This window comes from Anomaloglossus baeobatrachus, chromosome 2, assembly GCF_048569485.1.
Source record: "Anomaloglossus baeobatrachus isolate aAnoBae1 chromosome 2, aAnoBae1.hap1, whole genome shotgun sequence".
Lineage (NCBI taxonomy): Eukaryota > Metazoa > Chordata > Amphibia > Anura > Aromobatidae > Anomaloglossus > Anomaloglossus baeobatrachus.
In genome coordinates, this window is record NC_134354.1 from 126405790 (window position 1) to 126421723 (window position 15934).

A 15934-nucleotide genomic window follows, 5' to 3' on the forward strand; every position below is an offset into this window, starting at 1 on the left:
TCACTCTGCACTGTCCTCCTGCAGGCACACTGCTCCCCCTCCTGCACTCACTCTGCACTGTCCTCCTGCAGGCACACTGCTCCCCCTCCTGCACTCACTCTGCACTATCCTTCTGCACTCACTCTGCACTGTCCTCCCGCACTCACTCTGCACTGTCCTCCCGCACTCACTCTGCACTGTCCTTCTGCACTGTGTCCTCACGCACTCACTCTGCACTGTCCTCACGCACTCACTCTGCACTGTCCTCACGCACTCACTCTGCACTGTCCTCACGCACTCACTCTGCACTGTCCTCACGCACTCTGCACTGTCCTCACGCACTCACTCTGCACTGTCCTCACGCACTCACTCTGCACTGTCCTCACGCACTCACTCTGCACTGTCCTCACGCACTCACTCTGCACTGTCCTCCTGCACTGTCCTCCCGCACTCACTCTGCACTGTCCTCCCGCACTCACTCTGCACTGTCCTCCCGCACTCACTCTGCACTGTCCTCCCGCACTCACTCTGCACTGTCCTCACGCACTCACTCTGCACTGTCCTCACGCACTCACTCTGCACTGTCCTCACGCACTCACTCTGCACTGTCCTCACGCACTCACTCTGCACTGTCCTCACGCACTCACTCTGCACTGTCCTCACGCACTCACTCTGCACTGTCCTCACGCACTCACTCTGCACTGTCCTCACGCACTCACTCTGCACTGTCCTCACGCACTCACTCTGCACTGTCCTCACGCACGCACTCTGCACTGTCCTCCTGCACTGTCCTCCTGCACTCACTCTGCTCTCCCCTCCTGCACTCACTCTGCTCTCCCCTCCTGCACTCACTCTGCTCTCCCCTCCTGCACTCACTCTGCTCTCCCCTCCTGCACTCACTCTGCTCTCCCCTCCTGCACTCACTCTGCTCTCTCCCTGCTGCTGCTCTTACCTCAGTTGCAGAACAAACGAAGCAGCCGCTGTGGAGAGCTGGTCACATGTGAGAATCCTGGGCAGAAGAGGCAGGCAAAGGGGGCGTGGCCAGCATAGAGCGAGCAGCAGGAGGGGACAAGGAAGACATCCCGAGGAGTGTATGTGTCCAGCATTCAGAGGGGGCGTGGACGACAGCAAAGCGGCGTGCCCAGCAGCATAGATGCCATGGAAGGCATCCAGAGAGTGTGACCTGCATCCGGAGGGGGCGTGGTCGGCAGAGTGCGGGGGCGTGGCAGCTGCCTCTCACTACACTGCGGGATTACAGAGCTCCCGGGCGTGAGAACGGGACTGGACTATAAAATCGGGGCTGTCCCGCTGTATCCGGGACGGTTGGGAGGTATGGTATAGGCTTTATTATTTTACCTGGGGGAAACATTGGGAATCAGAAGGGGCTGTCCTAGTAGTGGAAGACTCTTTAAAGAGTAATAATAATAATAATAATAATAATAATAATAATAATAATAATAATAAATTTTATTAATTTATACAGCACTATTAATTCCACAGCGCTTTACATACATTAGCAACACTGTCCCCATTGGGGCTCACAATCTAGAGTCCCTATCTGTATGTCTTTGGAGTGTGGGAGGAAACCCACACAAACACGGGGAGAACATACAAACTCCTTGCAGATGGTGTCCTTGGTGGGATTTGAACCCCAGCGCTGCAAGACTGCAGTGCTAACCACTGAGCCACCACAAGACTGCAGTGCTAACCACTGAGCCACCATGCCGCCCATACTATCAGTGTTTTATTTATTTCCTAAATCAATGGTACACTTGAAACTAAGCAGCTCTGTAATATATTTCTGATCAGACACATCTCCTCCTTTCTCTGCCAGAATTGATCAGTCATTATCAAAATTCTCAGTTCTGAGGTAAAATCTGTATTCAGTGAAGACTTTCCCATTACTGATAGGAGATAGAATTGTACCCATAGCAACTGCCATGTAGATAGGAAAGAGTGGAGGGGGAGGGGCTCTGCATTTTGCTCCTCCCTACTCCCGTCATCATAAACCAGTACCCGCTGCCATCTCCTGTCTCAGTAATACAGTAAGGCCGGGGGTCACACATCGAGATGCATCACCGGGCACAGCTGCTGCTCTCCAGACAGGAGCGTGCGGCTGCATAGAAATAAATGTATCTGCACACTCCTGTCCGGAGAGCAGCAGGCTGTGCCCGGTGATGCGACCCGATCCTCGCACGAGTCATATACAAGTATGACCCCCGGCCTATTATTGAATACAGATTTTAGCTGCTGTTCTCCTGAATCTGGCAGTTTTCCTTTTGTTCCTGCACCCTTTGTTCCTGAGATATGGCACCATCTTCACTGTATATAAATCAAATTTTTTTTTACCCATCTGCAGTGGTCCTGAAGAACACGCCCACAGAGAAGAGATGAGGAGGACACCTACTTGGCTGATATGGCTAGATTTACATACAGGGAGGAGGGGACCACATCTCAGGAATGGAGAAGCGCAGTTACTAATAAGGCCAGATCCACGACAACAGCAGCATTTACACCGGGTAATAAACTACATGGCAAGTGATGGGTCCTCTTTAAAGAGATAGTCCACACTACAAAAATGTAACTTAAAATATGTTTAAAAGTTACCCAACATCTTATGAACAACGGAAATGATAAGTGCATTAAAAGGGAACCTGTCATGTCCCCCATGCCCTCTCACCCATCAGCATTAATATGACACCTAATCGAAAGTTTAAAAACAGTCTTTAAAGGCTTCGCTTTTCCTGTGCTAATTTGCCCTTTGACTAGTTGATGGGGAATTAGTTCCCCAGACTAGTCGGCCCTCTCAGGATGTTATGATTCACAGAGGCAGCGTCAATGCACCAGCTCTCTGTAAATTCCACAAATGTGCGTAGTTTTCTGCACTAAGGCTGCGTGCCCACGATCAGTGTTTGCTGCGTTTTGGATGTAGCAAGCTTCAGCTGTGTCCAAAACGTAGCATTGTACAGTACAAGCATGGTGGACAGGATGTCTTGAAATCACGTGCCCACTGTGTTTTTTTCCGCAGCAAACACTGACCTGCGATGCATCTTTCCAGACCACAGCATTTCAATTGTTTGCTGCGGATTCGCATGCGTCCTCCGAAGGGAGAACACAGCCGAGGAGACCGCAGCGCACTGAACCCTGATCGTGGGTACAAGCAGCTGCGGTCTCCTGCGGAGGAGACTCGCGGCCCCACAGGTCAGGACTCGCTGCGTTCAGGAAGCAGTGAGTCCTGATTGTGGGCACATAGGCTATGTGCCCACGGGAGTTTGTACCTGCGGATATATCCGCAGGTACGGCCGCAGGTTTCCCGCAGCAGCTCCCCGGAAACCGCAGTTATTCATAGCTGCGGTAGTACAGCGAAATAGCTGCGGTAAACCTGCGGACATTCATGCGACTTACCTGTGGAGGTCCCGGCCCTATCGCCATAGTGGAGGGCAGGGAATTCCACATATATTTCCGCAGAAATAATTGACATGCAGTTACTGTGCTGTGGGACATCTGCAGCCGCACATACCGCAGCATGGACACAGACACTACCCATGTGCCATATGATAACATGGGGAGTGTCTGTACTTGCTAAAACCTGCAGATTTATCTAGAAAATCCAGATAAATCCGCAGGTTTTCCGCTGCAAAACCTGCGGGTACAGAGTCCCGTGGGCACATAGCCTTACCATTAGATCATAGTTGTTCTGATGCCAGGTGTACGTGTCCCGGCTTCAGAGAGATGCACTGCACATGTCAAGACGTGAACAAGATTGTGGTTTCACTTCTGGACTTCCACAGTGCACCTCATGAAGCGTACACCCGGCTTCAGAGGCGCTATGATGTTAGTGCAGAAAGCTGCGCCCATGTGTGGGATTCCAGAGAGCTGGCGCAATGATGCTGGCTGTCTGCAAATCATAACATCCGGAAAGGGAAGTCACTATACTATAATCTCAGTAATGTGGTTGGCAGGACTGGTATCATCACTATATGGTCACTAAATGGTGGTAAGATCAGTCTTTTTAATAACACTTTCTTTTCTTATTTAGTAATTGCTTAATGCATTTCAGTCATTATGGTAGGTGTATGCTGGTATTATTAGTCTTTGCGTGTGTTATGGGAGGTATTTTGTAGAGGTAATGGTTATATTGTAATATTATGTACTTACTGTGTAGTGGTAATGGTAGAGGACATTGTGTGGCGGTAGTATTTTGGCCTTGGATAGAAGTAATTTTGGTAATCTTTGTATAGTATGTTTTATTGTTAGCAACAGTAGTATTCTACAATTATATACGCTATGTATAAATCATCTTTTAAGTGGCAGGGAGGTCGTATGCCCCTGCTCTGTGCCAGTCATTGCACTGGCTGCCCATATATCACAGGATCCAATTCAAACTGCTTGTTCTCACCCCCAAAGCTCTCCACAGTGCAGCACCCCCCTACATCTCCACCCTCCTCTCTGTCTATCACCCCACCCGTTCTCTACGCTCTGCAAATGACTTTCGACTAACATCCACACTAATCCGAACCTCCCACTCCCGAATCCAAGACTATTTCCGAGCTGCACCAAACCTCTGGAACGCTCTACCCCAAGAAGTTAGGACAAATCACAACTTACTCAGCTTCAGACGCTCCCTAAAAACACATCTTTTTAGGGCGGCCTATCACACTCCCTAGCCAAACTAATTTCACCTAATCCCTCTACAACGTCTCACAAAATAACTCCACATCAAACTCCATGGCACCCAAATGCATCTCAAGGCTCTGGCCAACTGGTCCAGGAAGCCATTATCTATCCCCCATGAGATGGCTGGACTGCCATTGTAAATAAGCACTTGTACCTTGCCCCTCCCCCCACCTCATTGTAGATTGTAAGCTCTCACGAGCAGGGTTGCCATTTTTTCCTTTAAATATTGTATCTTCTATAATTGTTACTTGTTTGTATATGTTTATGTATATGATATGTATATGTATATGAGCCTCCTGAATTGTAAAACGCTGCGGAATATGTTGGCGCTATAGAAATAAAGATTATTACTATTATTATTATTATTATTATCGTATGGGAAGATGTTTATTTTGGGGCTCGGGTCCCTGATCTTTTAGGACCCTAGCAACACCCCCCAGGGGAGAGGGCCGACTAGTCCGGGGAAACAAAATGCCCCATCGACTACTTTAATTCCTGATTAGCTTATTAAAAACACAGTTTATAAAGTCTGTTTTTAGGCATCAGACCATATAAATTTGCTTTTTAGAGAGAGTATTTAGTAATATATAAATGTAATGGAGGACATGACAGGTTTCATTTCACAAAATCCCTTTTAAAAGGGAACCTGTCACCAGTTTTTTGACTATTAAACCAAAAGTGTCACCTTCTGCAGCTCCTGTGCTGCATTCTATGAAGGTGCACCTTGTTGCTGCCCCCCCTTGCAGACCCCAAAAAGAACTTTATAAAATCCCACCATATTGTATGCTAATGAGCTGTGTTGGCCAGATGGGCGGGCTCTATTTCAGCTCCTGTCCCTCCTTGCCGCCTTGTTCGCCGTCCTGCTGTCATGATTGACAAGGATGGCGCCGCAGTCATCTCACGCTGCTTTCCAAGGCTCGTGCAGGCGCAGTTTTCTCTGCCCCTATCACGGGCCGAGCATAAAAACAGTTTACCTAGCGCGCTGGTGATGTACCTGCGCAAGCGCGAGATCATGGTCGACACTGTGCATGACAGCAGCGTCATCCTCCTACCCGACCATGATGTCACACCTGCGCAGATACATCACCGGCGCACGCCAGGTAAACTGTTTTTTTGCTCGGCCCGTGATAGGGGCAGAGAGAACTTCGCATGCACTAGAGTTGGACAGCAGCGTGGGATGACGACGGCGGCGGCGCTATCCTTGTCAATCATGACAGCAGGACGGCGAACAAGGCGACAAGGAGGGACAGGAGCCAAAATAGTGCCCGCCCATCTGGCCAACACAGCTCATTAGCATACAACACGGTGGGATTTTGTAAAGTTCTTTTTGGGGTCTGCAGGGGGGGAGGGGGGGGCAGCAACAAGGTGCACCTTCATAGAATGCAGCCTAGGAGCTGCAGGTGGTGACATTTTTGGTTTAATAATCAAAAAACTGGTGACAGGTTCCCTTTAAGCTTTCAACGTTTCATGAGTACACACAGACGAAGGGTTGTCACCTAAACATGACCACCCCTATAAACCAGAGTGACCCTTGTTCTGGCGGACCCAGCCAGCCCTGGTATGATGTGGGAGGGCATGTCTGCTGATCACTGAAGGATTTATTTCCACTTTGGGTAACCTCACTTCTCCTTACATCACTGAGTATTACACATTTGATTTCAAATTCCTTATTAAAGTGAAACGTAGTTACTCACATGTGAGGGGACACTTCATAGAAACTGACCCCACGATATCTTTCCATGTGCTGTTTGCTGTAAATTTCCAGCTCTTTGTAAGGGTTAACTGACACCAACACAGATCCAATATAAGTCTGAGGAGGAAATATAAAGACAGTAAGAATATACAGTAATGTTTCTTTTTTTACAGCAAGTAAATGTGATTGCTGGAACACCAGAGCCAGGAGAACGGGGGCAGCAGGGGTGAGGACCGCGCTCCATTCAGGGGCTACAGGACTCCCCGAAAAAGCTGAGCACTGTACCTGGCTATCTCCGCCAGACCCAGAGGACGGATGGAATAGAGGGGCTCATGCTCCACATCTGATCAATTCATTCAGGGCTTTGTTTACAGGATCTATGGGGGTCCCAGTAGTCGAGCTTCCAGCTATTAGCCAGTAATCCCCAAGCCTATGGATAAGGAATAACTTACTATCATGGGAAAACCCCTTAAAGGGAATCTATCAACCTGATGGTTTTCGCTCCCCTATCTGACAGCAGCATAATGTAGAGACAGAGACCCTGATTCCAGCGATGTGTCACTTACTGAGCTGTTTGTTGTCATTTTGATAAAATTAGTTTTCTCTGCTGCAGATCTCTGAATGCTGAGCCCAGTATAACCCCTCACACGCCACTGATTGGCAGCTTTTTGTGTACAATGTACATGGGCAGACAGCAGCCAATCAGTGGTGTCTGTGGGATTATACAGTGCTCATAAATAAGGAGGGCTACATTGCAGCAGGTTTACTTGTCCTCTTGTCATAATCTCAGGCGGATTAAACTGCGATTTTATCAAACTTACACTGAGCAGCTAGTAAGAGATGCATCACTGGAATCAGGGCTCTGTCCCTACATTATGCTACTTTTACATTAGGTGTCAAAACTTAGTGACAGATTCCCTTTAAATACAGTATGTCTTATGCAAAATGTCCTACCACTCTTCTGATGCCATTCTCATGTCTGGAGTAACAGAAAATAACCGTACGGGATATGGACAGGAGAGTATGGGAAGCTCAGCCAGACACTAATCAGGACCCTCTGCTAGTGTTCTGAAGAAGCGGGGTGGGGGTGGGGGGGGGGGGGGAGAAGTCTATGCCTTTGCTTGAATAGAGTATAGCATTTTGTTTTGTTTTTTTATTATCTGTCTGTACATTGTGGCAGCGCCATCGGGGTAGCTAAGCATCCACTCACAATGTAATTAGCTGGATCACTAAACAATGGTCACTGACCCTCTTTCATGCGAAGGCCCACGTTACACAGTGCCCTGGGCACACAATACATAAACTGTTAGATAATTGTACCCACTAAGCAAACCCCCATGTTGCAGTGTTGGGGGTGCTTATGCTTACCACCCCTTCCTTTCCACTCATCCAGTGGGCAGGAATAGGACGGAGCCCATGATTTACTCCATTCATTGCCCCATATAAGAGACTAAACTGACCCAGATATACTGATCATTAGTCTGTGTGGCTCGCATGTCACCGTCTGCCCGCCCCGTACTGTAAACTGGACACTGCAGTTATATTACAGTGCCCTACTTCTTCCTAACACACAAATACATGGGCTCTGTTAGAGGAAGACACAAATTTGCATAGGAAATAAACAAATAATTGGACATGTATTGATAATTGCAAATTGCTTCATTTAAAATGGGGTATTCCGGCTCCTGTCACTTCCGTGCGGCCATCAAGGTCACGTTTATGGATATTTACCAGGTTATCAGAAATAAGCAGGTGCAGAGCACCAGTCACTCATGCCAATTAACCCCTTTAAGTCAACCCTCCAACTTCATGATTTGATGGTTATAAGGAACAATACTAACGCATGTCATCATTTTGCTATACTCTACTAGTGATCTGATTTTTCAGTGCGATCTCTTTCCTCGAACAGGAACACCTCTCTTTTCCGACAAGTTGATTTGTAGATTGTACAAGTCTGAGACCCCTCTTTCCCCTATTCCATGAATGGTCAGTGTTGGGCTTCTGTGACTTGTATGGGCTTCAAGGTGAATTAGGAGCAAAGCCTCTTTCCCCCCCTGAGCTTAGAGTAGGACAGCACAGGACCCCTATGCTCATGACTGGTGACGACCCCCAAAGAGGAGACGTTTATTGATGATCATAAAAACCTGCCAGCATGTAAGGAGCAGGCCTTGTGTGCGCAGCGACAGGTTCCTGGAAACAGCAGCCACATTTAGATGTGCGATCTACCGTAATTTGTTCACAAGTGCCTCCACCCTATGGCAACAAGATGGGCGGTGGCGCTCGTCGCTCGAATCTAAGCAGATTTTTTTTTATTCCTATAATTACACACCACATTTTAATTTGTGGGATTTCAACCGTATAATTAAAGGAACAATCTTGGTTCAGAGCCACTAAAAAGCTTTTATTATGAAATTACATATACTCTACAGCAATCCCCCCAATATACCAGTATTAATGTAACTTCTACATTTACAAAGCAGGAAACTAAATAAGGCCATGTGCGCACGTTGCGTATTTTGCTGCGTTTACAACTGAACTGTGTCATTGACAAAATGCATGCATTCTGCTTCCCCAGCAAAGTCTATAACAATCATGCAAAATCTGTGCACACGATGCTTTATGAAACGCAGCGTTTTGATTGTCAAAAATTTGACAAAATCTCTGCGTTCAGAAAAGCAGCATGTCACTCTTGTCCGTTTTGGCAGCGTTCTACACCCATTGAAATCAATAAGTTGTAGAAAAACACTGCCAAAATTTTTTATGCGATCCACATGTTTTTTTGACATAACAAAGGCAGGTCTATCGGTCGGTCTGTCTCTCTCTCTGTCTCTATCTCTCTCTGTCCAAGTCGGTCTCTCCCTCCCACCCACTCTCTCATACTCATCGATCCACGATCACCGGCACGGCGTTCACACTGTGGCGTCTTCTCCTCTTTTGAAAATGCCGGCCGCTCATTAATCCATCTCTTATTCCCTGCTTCCCCCGCCCACCGGCACCTATGATTGGTTGCAGTCAGACATGCCCCCACGTTGAGTGACAGCTGTCTCACTGCAACCAATCACAGCCGCTGGTGGGCGTGTCTATATCTAGCAGTATAAAAAAAAAAAAAGAAAAATAATTAAAAAAAAAAAAAACCGACGTGCGGTCCCTCCAAATTTTAATACCAGCCAGGGTAAAGCCACACGACTGAAGGCTGGTATTCTCAGGATGGGGAGCTCCACGTTATGGGGAGCCCCCCAGCCTAACTATCAGCCAGCTGCCTCCCAGAATTGCCGCATCCATTAGATGGTGCGGTGGCAAATGGGATAATAAGGAGTTAATGGCAGCAGCCCATAGCTGCCACGAACTCCTAGGTTAATCATGGCAGGAGTCTCCCCGAGATACCTTCCATGATTAACCTGTAAGTTAAAGAAAATAAACACACACATCCAAAAAATCCTTTATTTGTAATGAAAGACAAAAAAACACCCTCTTTCACCACTATTAACCCCTCAAAAACACCTCCAGGTCCGACGTAATCCACGCAAGGTCCTACGTCTCTTTCAGCTCTGCTACATCGGAAGATGACAGGAGCGGCAGTACAACACCGCCGCTCCTGTGACCTCCATGCAGCAACTGAAGTCAGTCGCACGATCAGCTGTGCCGTCACTGAGGTTACTCGCAGCCACCGCTCTCAGGTGGAGGACTGCAGCTGTGGCCACGAGTAACCTGAGTGAAAGCACAGCTGAACGCGCGGCTCACTGAAGTCACTCAGGGGATTTGCGATCACAGGTGAGTCATTCACGTGTGACCGCAAATCAAGCCGCGGCAAACGCACAGAGCCGCGCGATCACAATGAAGTCGGGTGAAGTTCATTCGAGTTCATTCTGATTGCGCGGCTCTGTCTCGCAGCCAGCCATGCTTTTTTTTTTTTGACAGTGTGGTCCCACTCGGCTCTGCTGCAAGTCTATGGGGATGCTGCAGAGCAGAGTGGGACTGCACTGTCAAAAATGTGCTTTCTGGATGCTTTTCCCACTCTATGGCAGAGAAAGCATCCAAAACGCATGAATTCTCCAGGAATGTGCGCACGTTGCGTACTGCCGAATGAGTCTCAGAACACATCTTTTTCGGCTGCGTTCTGAGATGCATATGCAGTGACTTACACACTGCGGAATAGAACGCAACGTGCGCACATAGCCTTAGACCGTTTGCAGTGCAGACCGGTCTACAGCAACCTGTACAGCCTGAAGATTAGGACGACACAGGCAACTGACAACTGTGATGGCAACGAACCATCAGAAATCCCTGCAAGCTATCAGATCAACTCACATCTCTGATCAATGTTATACATTTTTGCTGCACAAAACAAAAAAAAACCCCCCACAGATTTAGTCTAGTGCGCATGCTGCACTTTTGTGGTGACCCCCGCTGCAAAAACGCATCCAAAAAACGCATGCGTTTTGCCGCGATTTTGCTTAATGCGTTTAAGTAAAATAGATAGAAAGAACATATAGAATAGATAGTAAAGAACAGATTGAAAGAAATAACAGAATAGCTCGATAAATAGAGGGACAGCTAGATTGGCCAGCTGTTTTTTTTAAATTATTTTTTGGTAAGAAAATGATGTGGAGTCCCCACCATTTTTAATATCCAGCACAGGAACAGCAGCTGCAGGTTGCAACCCTCAACTGTCTGCTGTACCTTGGCTGGTTATGAAAAATAGAGGGGATCCCATGCTATTCATTTTTTTTTTAAATTGTTTGATTTATTTAAAAAAAAAAAATGACATGGGGTCCCTCCCATTTTTCTAAAACCAGCCAAGGTACAGCAGACAACTGGGGGCTGACATTAGGGTGGGAAGGGCCATGGTTGTTTGGCCCTTTCCAACTTAATAATAGCAGCCCACGGTCGCCCCAAAAGTGACGCATCCATTAAATGTGCCAATTCTGGTGCTGGACCCGACTCTTCCCATTGCCCTGTAGCGGTGGCAATCGGGGTAATAAGGCGTTAATGGCAGTCCACAGCTGCCACTAAGCCCTAGATTAGTAATAGGAGGCATCTATGAGAACCCCCCCATCACTAATCTAAGTGAACATAAATAAACACCCAAAAAATCCTTTATTTGAAATGACAAAATAAACCACTCTTTCACTACTTTATTAACCCCCAAAAACACCCCTGCAGGTCTGATGTAATCCACACGAGGTCCCAAGACACTTCCAGCACGGCTACATCTGAAGCTCACAGCGAGCGCCGTAGAACTTGACTGCCCGCTGTGAGGTTCAGGCAGTGACTGAGCCACGATCAGGGGTGACTGGTATCTGGCCAGATACCAAGGATCAATCCCCCGCCGACCCAGAGTCAGCAAGAGATAGATCTAACAGTCCTCCGAAACGAAGGGACAAAACGGTGGTCACCACAAAAATGCAGCCAGAAAAAACGGCAACGTGCGCACAGCAAAAACGAAATCTCAGACTTTGCTGGGGAAGGAAATGCATGCAGTTTTGGAGCTGCACCTCAAAAACGAAGAAAAAACATGCAGCGTGCGCACAAGGCCTAAGGGGTACTTCACACACAGCGAGATCGCTACTGAGATCGCTGCTGAGTGACTGTTTTTGTGACGCAGCAGTGACCTCATTAGCGATCTCGCTGTGTGTGACACTGAGCAGCGATCTGGCCCCTGCAGTGAGATCGCTGCTCGTTACACACAGCCCTGGTTCGGTTTTTTATTGTTGCTCTCCCGCTGATAAGCACACATCGCTGTGTGTGACAGCGAGAGAGCAACAATCCTGAATGTGCAGGGAGCAGGAGCCGGCGTCTGGCAGCCTGCGGTAAGCTGTAACCAAGGTAAACATCGGGTAACCAAGGTGGTTACCCGATATTTACCTTCGTTACCAGCCTCCGCAGCTCTCACGCTGCCAGTGCCGGCTCCTGCTTCTGCACACGCTAAGCTAAGCGGTGTGCTCTGGTAATTAAGGTAAACATCGGATAACCATACCCGATGTTTACCTTAGTTACCAGTGTCCGCAGCTTCCAGACGCTGGCTCCGTGCAAGCGCAGCGTCGCTTGCACGTCGCTGCTGGCTGGGGGCTGGTCACTGGTGAGATCTGCCTGTTTGACAGCTCACCAGCGACCATGTAACGACGCAGCAGCGATCCTGACCAGGTCAGATCGCTGGTGGGATCGCTGCTGCGTCGCTAAAGTGTGACGGTACCCTAAGGCAAGTGCTCCATTTTTTCCATGGTTAATTTGTTGCAGTTTTTCTTCACAACTTGGCAATAATGAGAGACCATTTTCCGTGTTTAAGGAATATTCTTAATATTGTACATGACAGATCATTCTGTACTTGACATTTTGGTGCATTGTGGGAGTGGGCAGGGAGTTTTGTCTGTATTGAAATTTTGTAAAACTTTTTATAAAAACACCCAACCCATTTGATTTCACAATTAGAGACCATAAAAAGCACGATGGACTGAAAGTAGACAGTTAGGGTGAATTGCCTGCTAGGACAGGATGACCAATAGCTGGAGACAGCGTATAATAAGCTGTGCAAAGACTTATAAGCCGTCACTCAATGGTTAAAGTTTTTGGCTGCAAAGCTTTATTGAAACTATAAAAGAAATATCCCTTGCAGGATTAAAGGTACGTGACTCATCACCATTATATAGCTACAGGGTAAGTTTTACTAGGTTTTGGCCTGGACTAAGTCAAGCTTGTTTATAGACTAGTCCATTACAGGTCCACGCTGTCATTTACTGCAGCTGTAGGAGACACAAGGCTCTCTCCGGACCCCCGCACCCACCGTGAGGTAAAGGTACCAAAGACTAAAAATTACAGCCGCCTAACGAGGGTGTCCTGTGCCAAAAAGAAGACATGCCTGTAGTGGAGAATACTGCAAGCAGCCTCATAAATCTTCATAACATGGTGAATGTTTCAGCATAGTACCAGTCACAAGTAACAGTTTTGAGCCTCGTTCACACATTCATTTCTGTGTGCTTCATCTTGGCTGTATATCAAAATACAAGGGACCCTAAATAACTTTTTTAATGATTTAACAAATACTAAAAAAATCAGTATTGGATCCCCCAATTTATATCCCTGCTTACCTGGCTCATTCCAATTGCCTTGGAGTGGTGGCAATTGGGATAATATAAAAAGGCTTAATGACAGCTGTGATTTGTCAAAAACAAAAATTGCAGCTACCACAAATCCCTGGATTAGTAATGGGTAGAGGTCTATTATCTTCCCGCCATTACTAATTGTGTACATAAGGCCCGTTTTACACGTCAGTGAAAAACATAGACGTTCTTCACCGACGTGTAAAACACGCACATGTCCCTCCGTGTGCCGTGATTCACGGCACATGTGGGTTGTCTAAGTGCAATCCGGGCTCCGTTGTCCATGATTGCACATAGAGATCAACTCACCTGTGCTCGCTCCCGAGGTGCAGCATCCGGCCGGCGCTGACCCACGCAGCAGCTGCTTCCGGGTCGGCTGTGTCGTGCATTCATGAATATGCACGACAGTAATGAGCCGGCTCAGAAGCAGCAGGCTGCACGGGATGCAGAGAGCGTCGCTGGAGCCGGGTGAGTAAAAATGATTTTTATTTTACATGCACGTTTTTTTTTGGCACGTGTTTCACAGGTCACACCACTGCGTGGTCCGTCAGACATCAGTGATGCCAAAAAAAAACCGGACATGTCTCCGTGAGGCAATCACGGACACGCAGGTACGCCGCACGGAGACACAGTCAGTAAAAAATCACTGATGTGTGCGCAGACCCATTTATTATAATGGGTCTGCGTATGTCAGTGATTCTGGTACGTAGAAAAAAAAAGCACAAACGTACCAGAATCACTGACGTCTGAAACAGGCCTAAAAAACACAAAACAGAAAAATCCTTTATAAAAAAAGGCAAAAAAAAAAAACCCCACACCCTTTCTCCAATTTATTAACCCCGAAAACACCTCTGCAGGTCCAATGTAACCCACAGACATGACGTTCCCGGACGATCCAAGCCCTGCTACATTATGAGGTCGCACAGTGTGCGGTCATATTAGAAACTGACTGAGCCGCAGCTGTGAGAGCGGTGATGTCAATGAGTTCACCTGAGGTCACAGATGTCAGTTTCCACATGCCTTTTGGTGCGTTTTTCTGCCAAGAGATGTATATTTGGTGCAGAAATGTCTGCAATTAAATAACCTTATCTGGTAATGAGTTCAATTAGTTCACCTGAGGAACCCCAGCTGTGACCTCAGGTGAACTCATTGCATTCAATGCTGGAATACTGGGCCAGCATTACATTCCAGTAATTGGGCAATGAGATCAATAGTGCTGGTTAATCAAGTAATCTGGCACCATTCAAGTCAATAATCCGTTAAACCAGTACCAGTTTGACAAATCACAGCCATCATTAACCTCTTATATTGACTGCCACTGCACCAGTGCAATCAGGATGAGTCAGGTAAGCACCAGGATCGACACATCTAACGGATGCACCAATTCTGGGGTGGTAGCAAGCTACAATCTTTAGGCTGGGGAGTGCCCAATAACAATGGATTTCCCTAGCCTGAGAATACCAGCCTATAGCTGTCTGGTTTATCTTGGCTGGGTATGAAAATTAGGGGGGAGAAGGACAACCAAGCCACTTTTGTTCTTTTTTATTTAAATCATTTAAAAAAAAAAAAAAAAGTTTTGTAGGGTCCCCCATATTTTGATACACAGTCAAGATGAAGCACACAGCTGGGGGCTGCAGCCTCCAGCTGTCTGGTTTATCTGTGCTGAATATCAAAATAGGGGGACCCTACAATTATTTATTAATTTTTACACTCCACTTCGGAGACCTAGACAGCTAGGGTAAGCAATCAGATGCCGACACAGAGGGTGAAGGTGCAGTCTGACTGCAACCAAGCCCAGATGCTGTCACAGAGGGTGAAGCTTTGAATATTCATTAGATTTAATGAGCGGACCTGGAAACAGTGTGACAGCCGCGCATGCAGAAACTCATAAGTATCATTGTCCTGCTTTGCAACACCCTAGCCCTTACTAACACCATTTTATAGCACTAATGTTTGGGTCCCGGGGTCAAGTTTCGTTCGGAACCAGACTTTGGGTTTTTTTTGAGACCTGCCGGACCTGAACAACTACGGTTCACCCATCTCTATTAGAGAAGCATCTCTTCACAAACTTAATTAATCAACACAAACTTAATTCTTTAGAGAAATATTGGGGATAAGCAGATTTCAGGCATGCAATGGACTAGAATCTTTACTACATACACGTGTGAATTCTGCTTCTGAAAACCTCTCCTCTTGCCCCCTGAAACTGTTCCGACTCCAGAACACATCAACCTTTGGCCATTTAATTATTACAACAATCAATTTAACCAAATTCTTTTAAAAAGAAATGGTGTGAAAAGTCATACACACATGCACAAGTCAGAAATAATCATTAAGGCAAGATAAATGGAAGTGGCACCATGCAGTCTCAATTACACAGTGCTCCATAGAGCATATGTGCCAAATTCCCTATGGTTTTCCTACTTGTGGTATAGCAGCACTTTTAGCATATGTGGGACTTTCGCAAAAGTTTAATTAAACTTTTTTT

At 46.9% G+C, this 15934-nt stretch overlaps 1 protein-coding gene across 5 annotated transcripts in view; it reads right to left on the reverse strand.

The window, feature by feature from the left end:
• MYO1C (myosin IC) overlaps positions 1-15934 on the reverse strand; it is a 207211-nt gene that overhangs the window by 96949 nt on the left and 94328 nt on the right. For all 5 annotated transcript variants that reach the window (XM_075335325.1, XM_075335323.1, XM_075335321.1 and 2 more), the window contains one exon: positions 6351-6466. In XM_075335325.1, coding sequence (XP_075191440.1) covers positions 6351-6466 — 116 coding nt within the window. The remainder of the gene's footprint in view (positions 1-6350; positions 6467-15934) is intronic.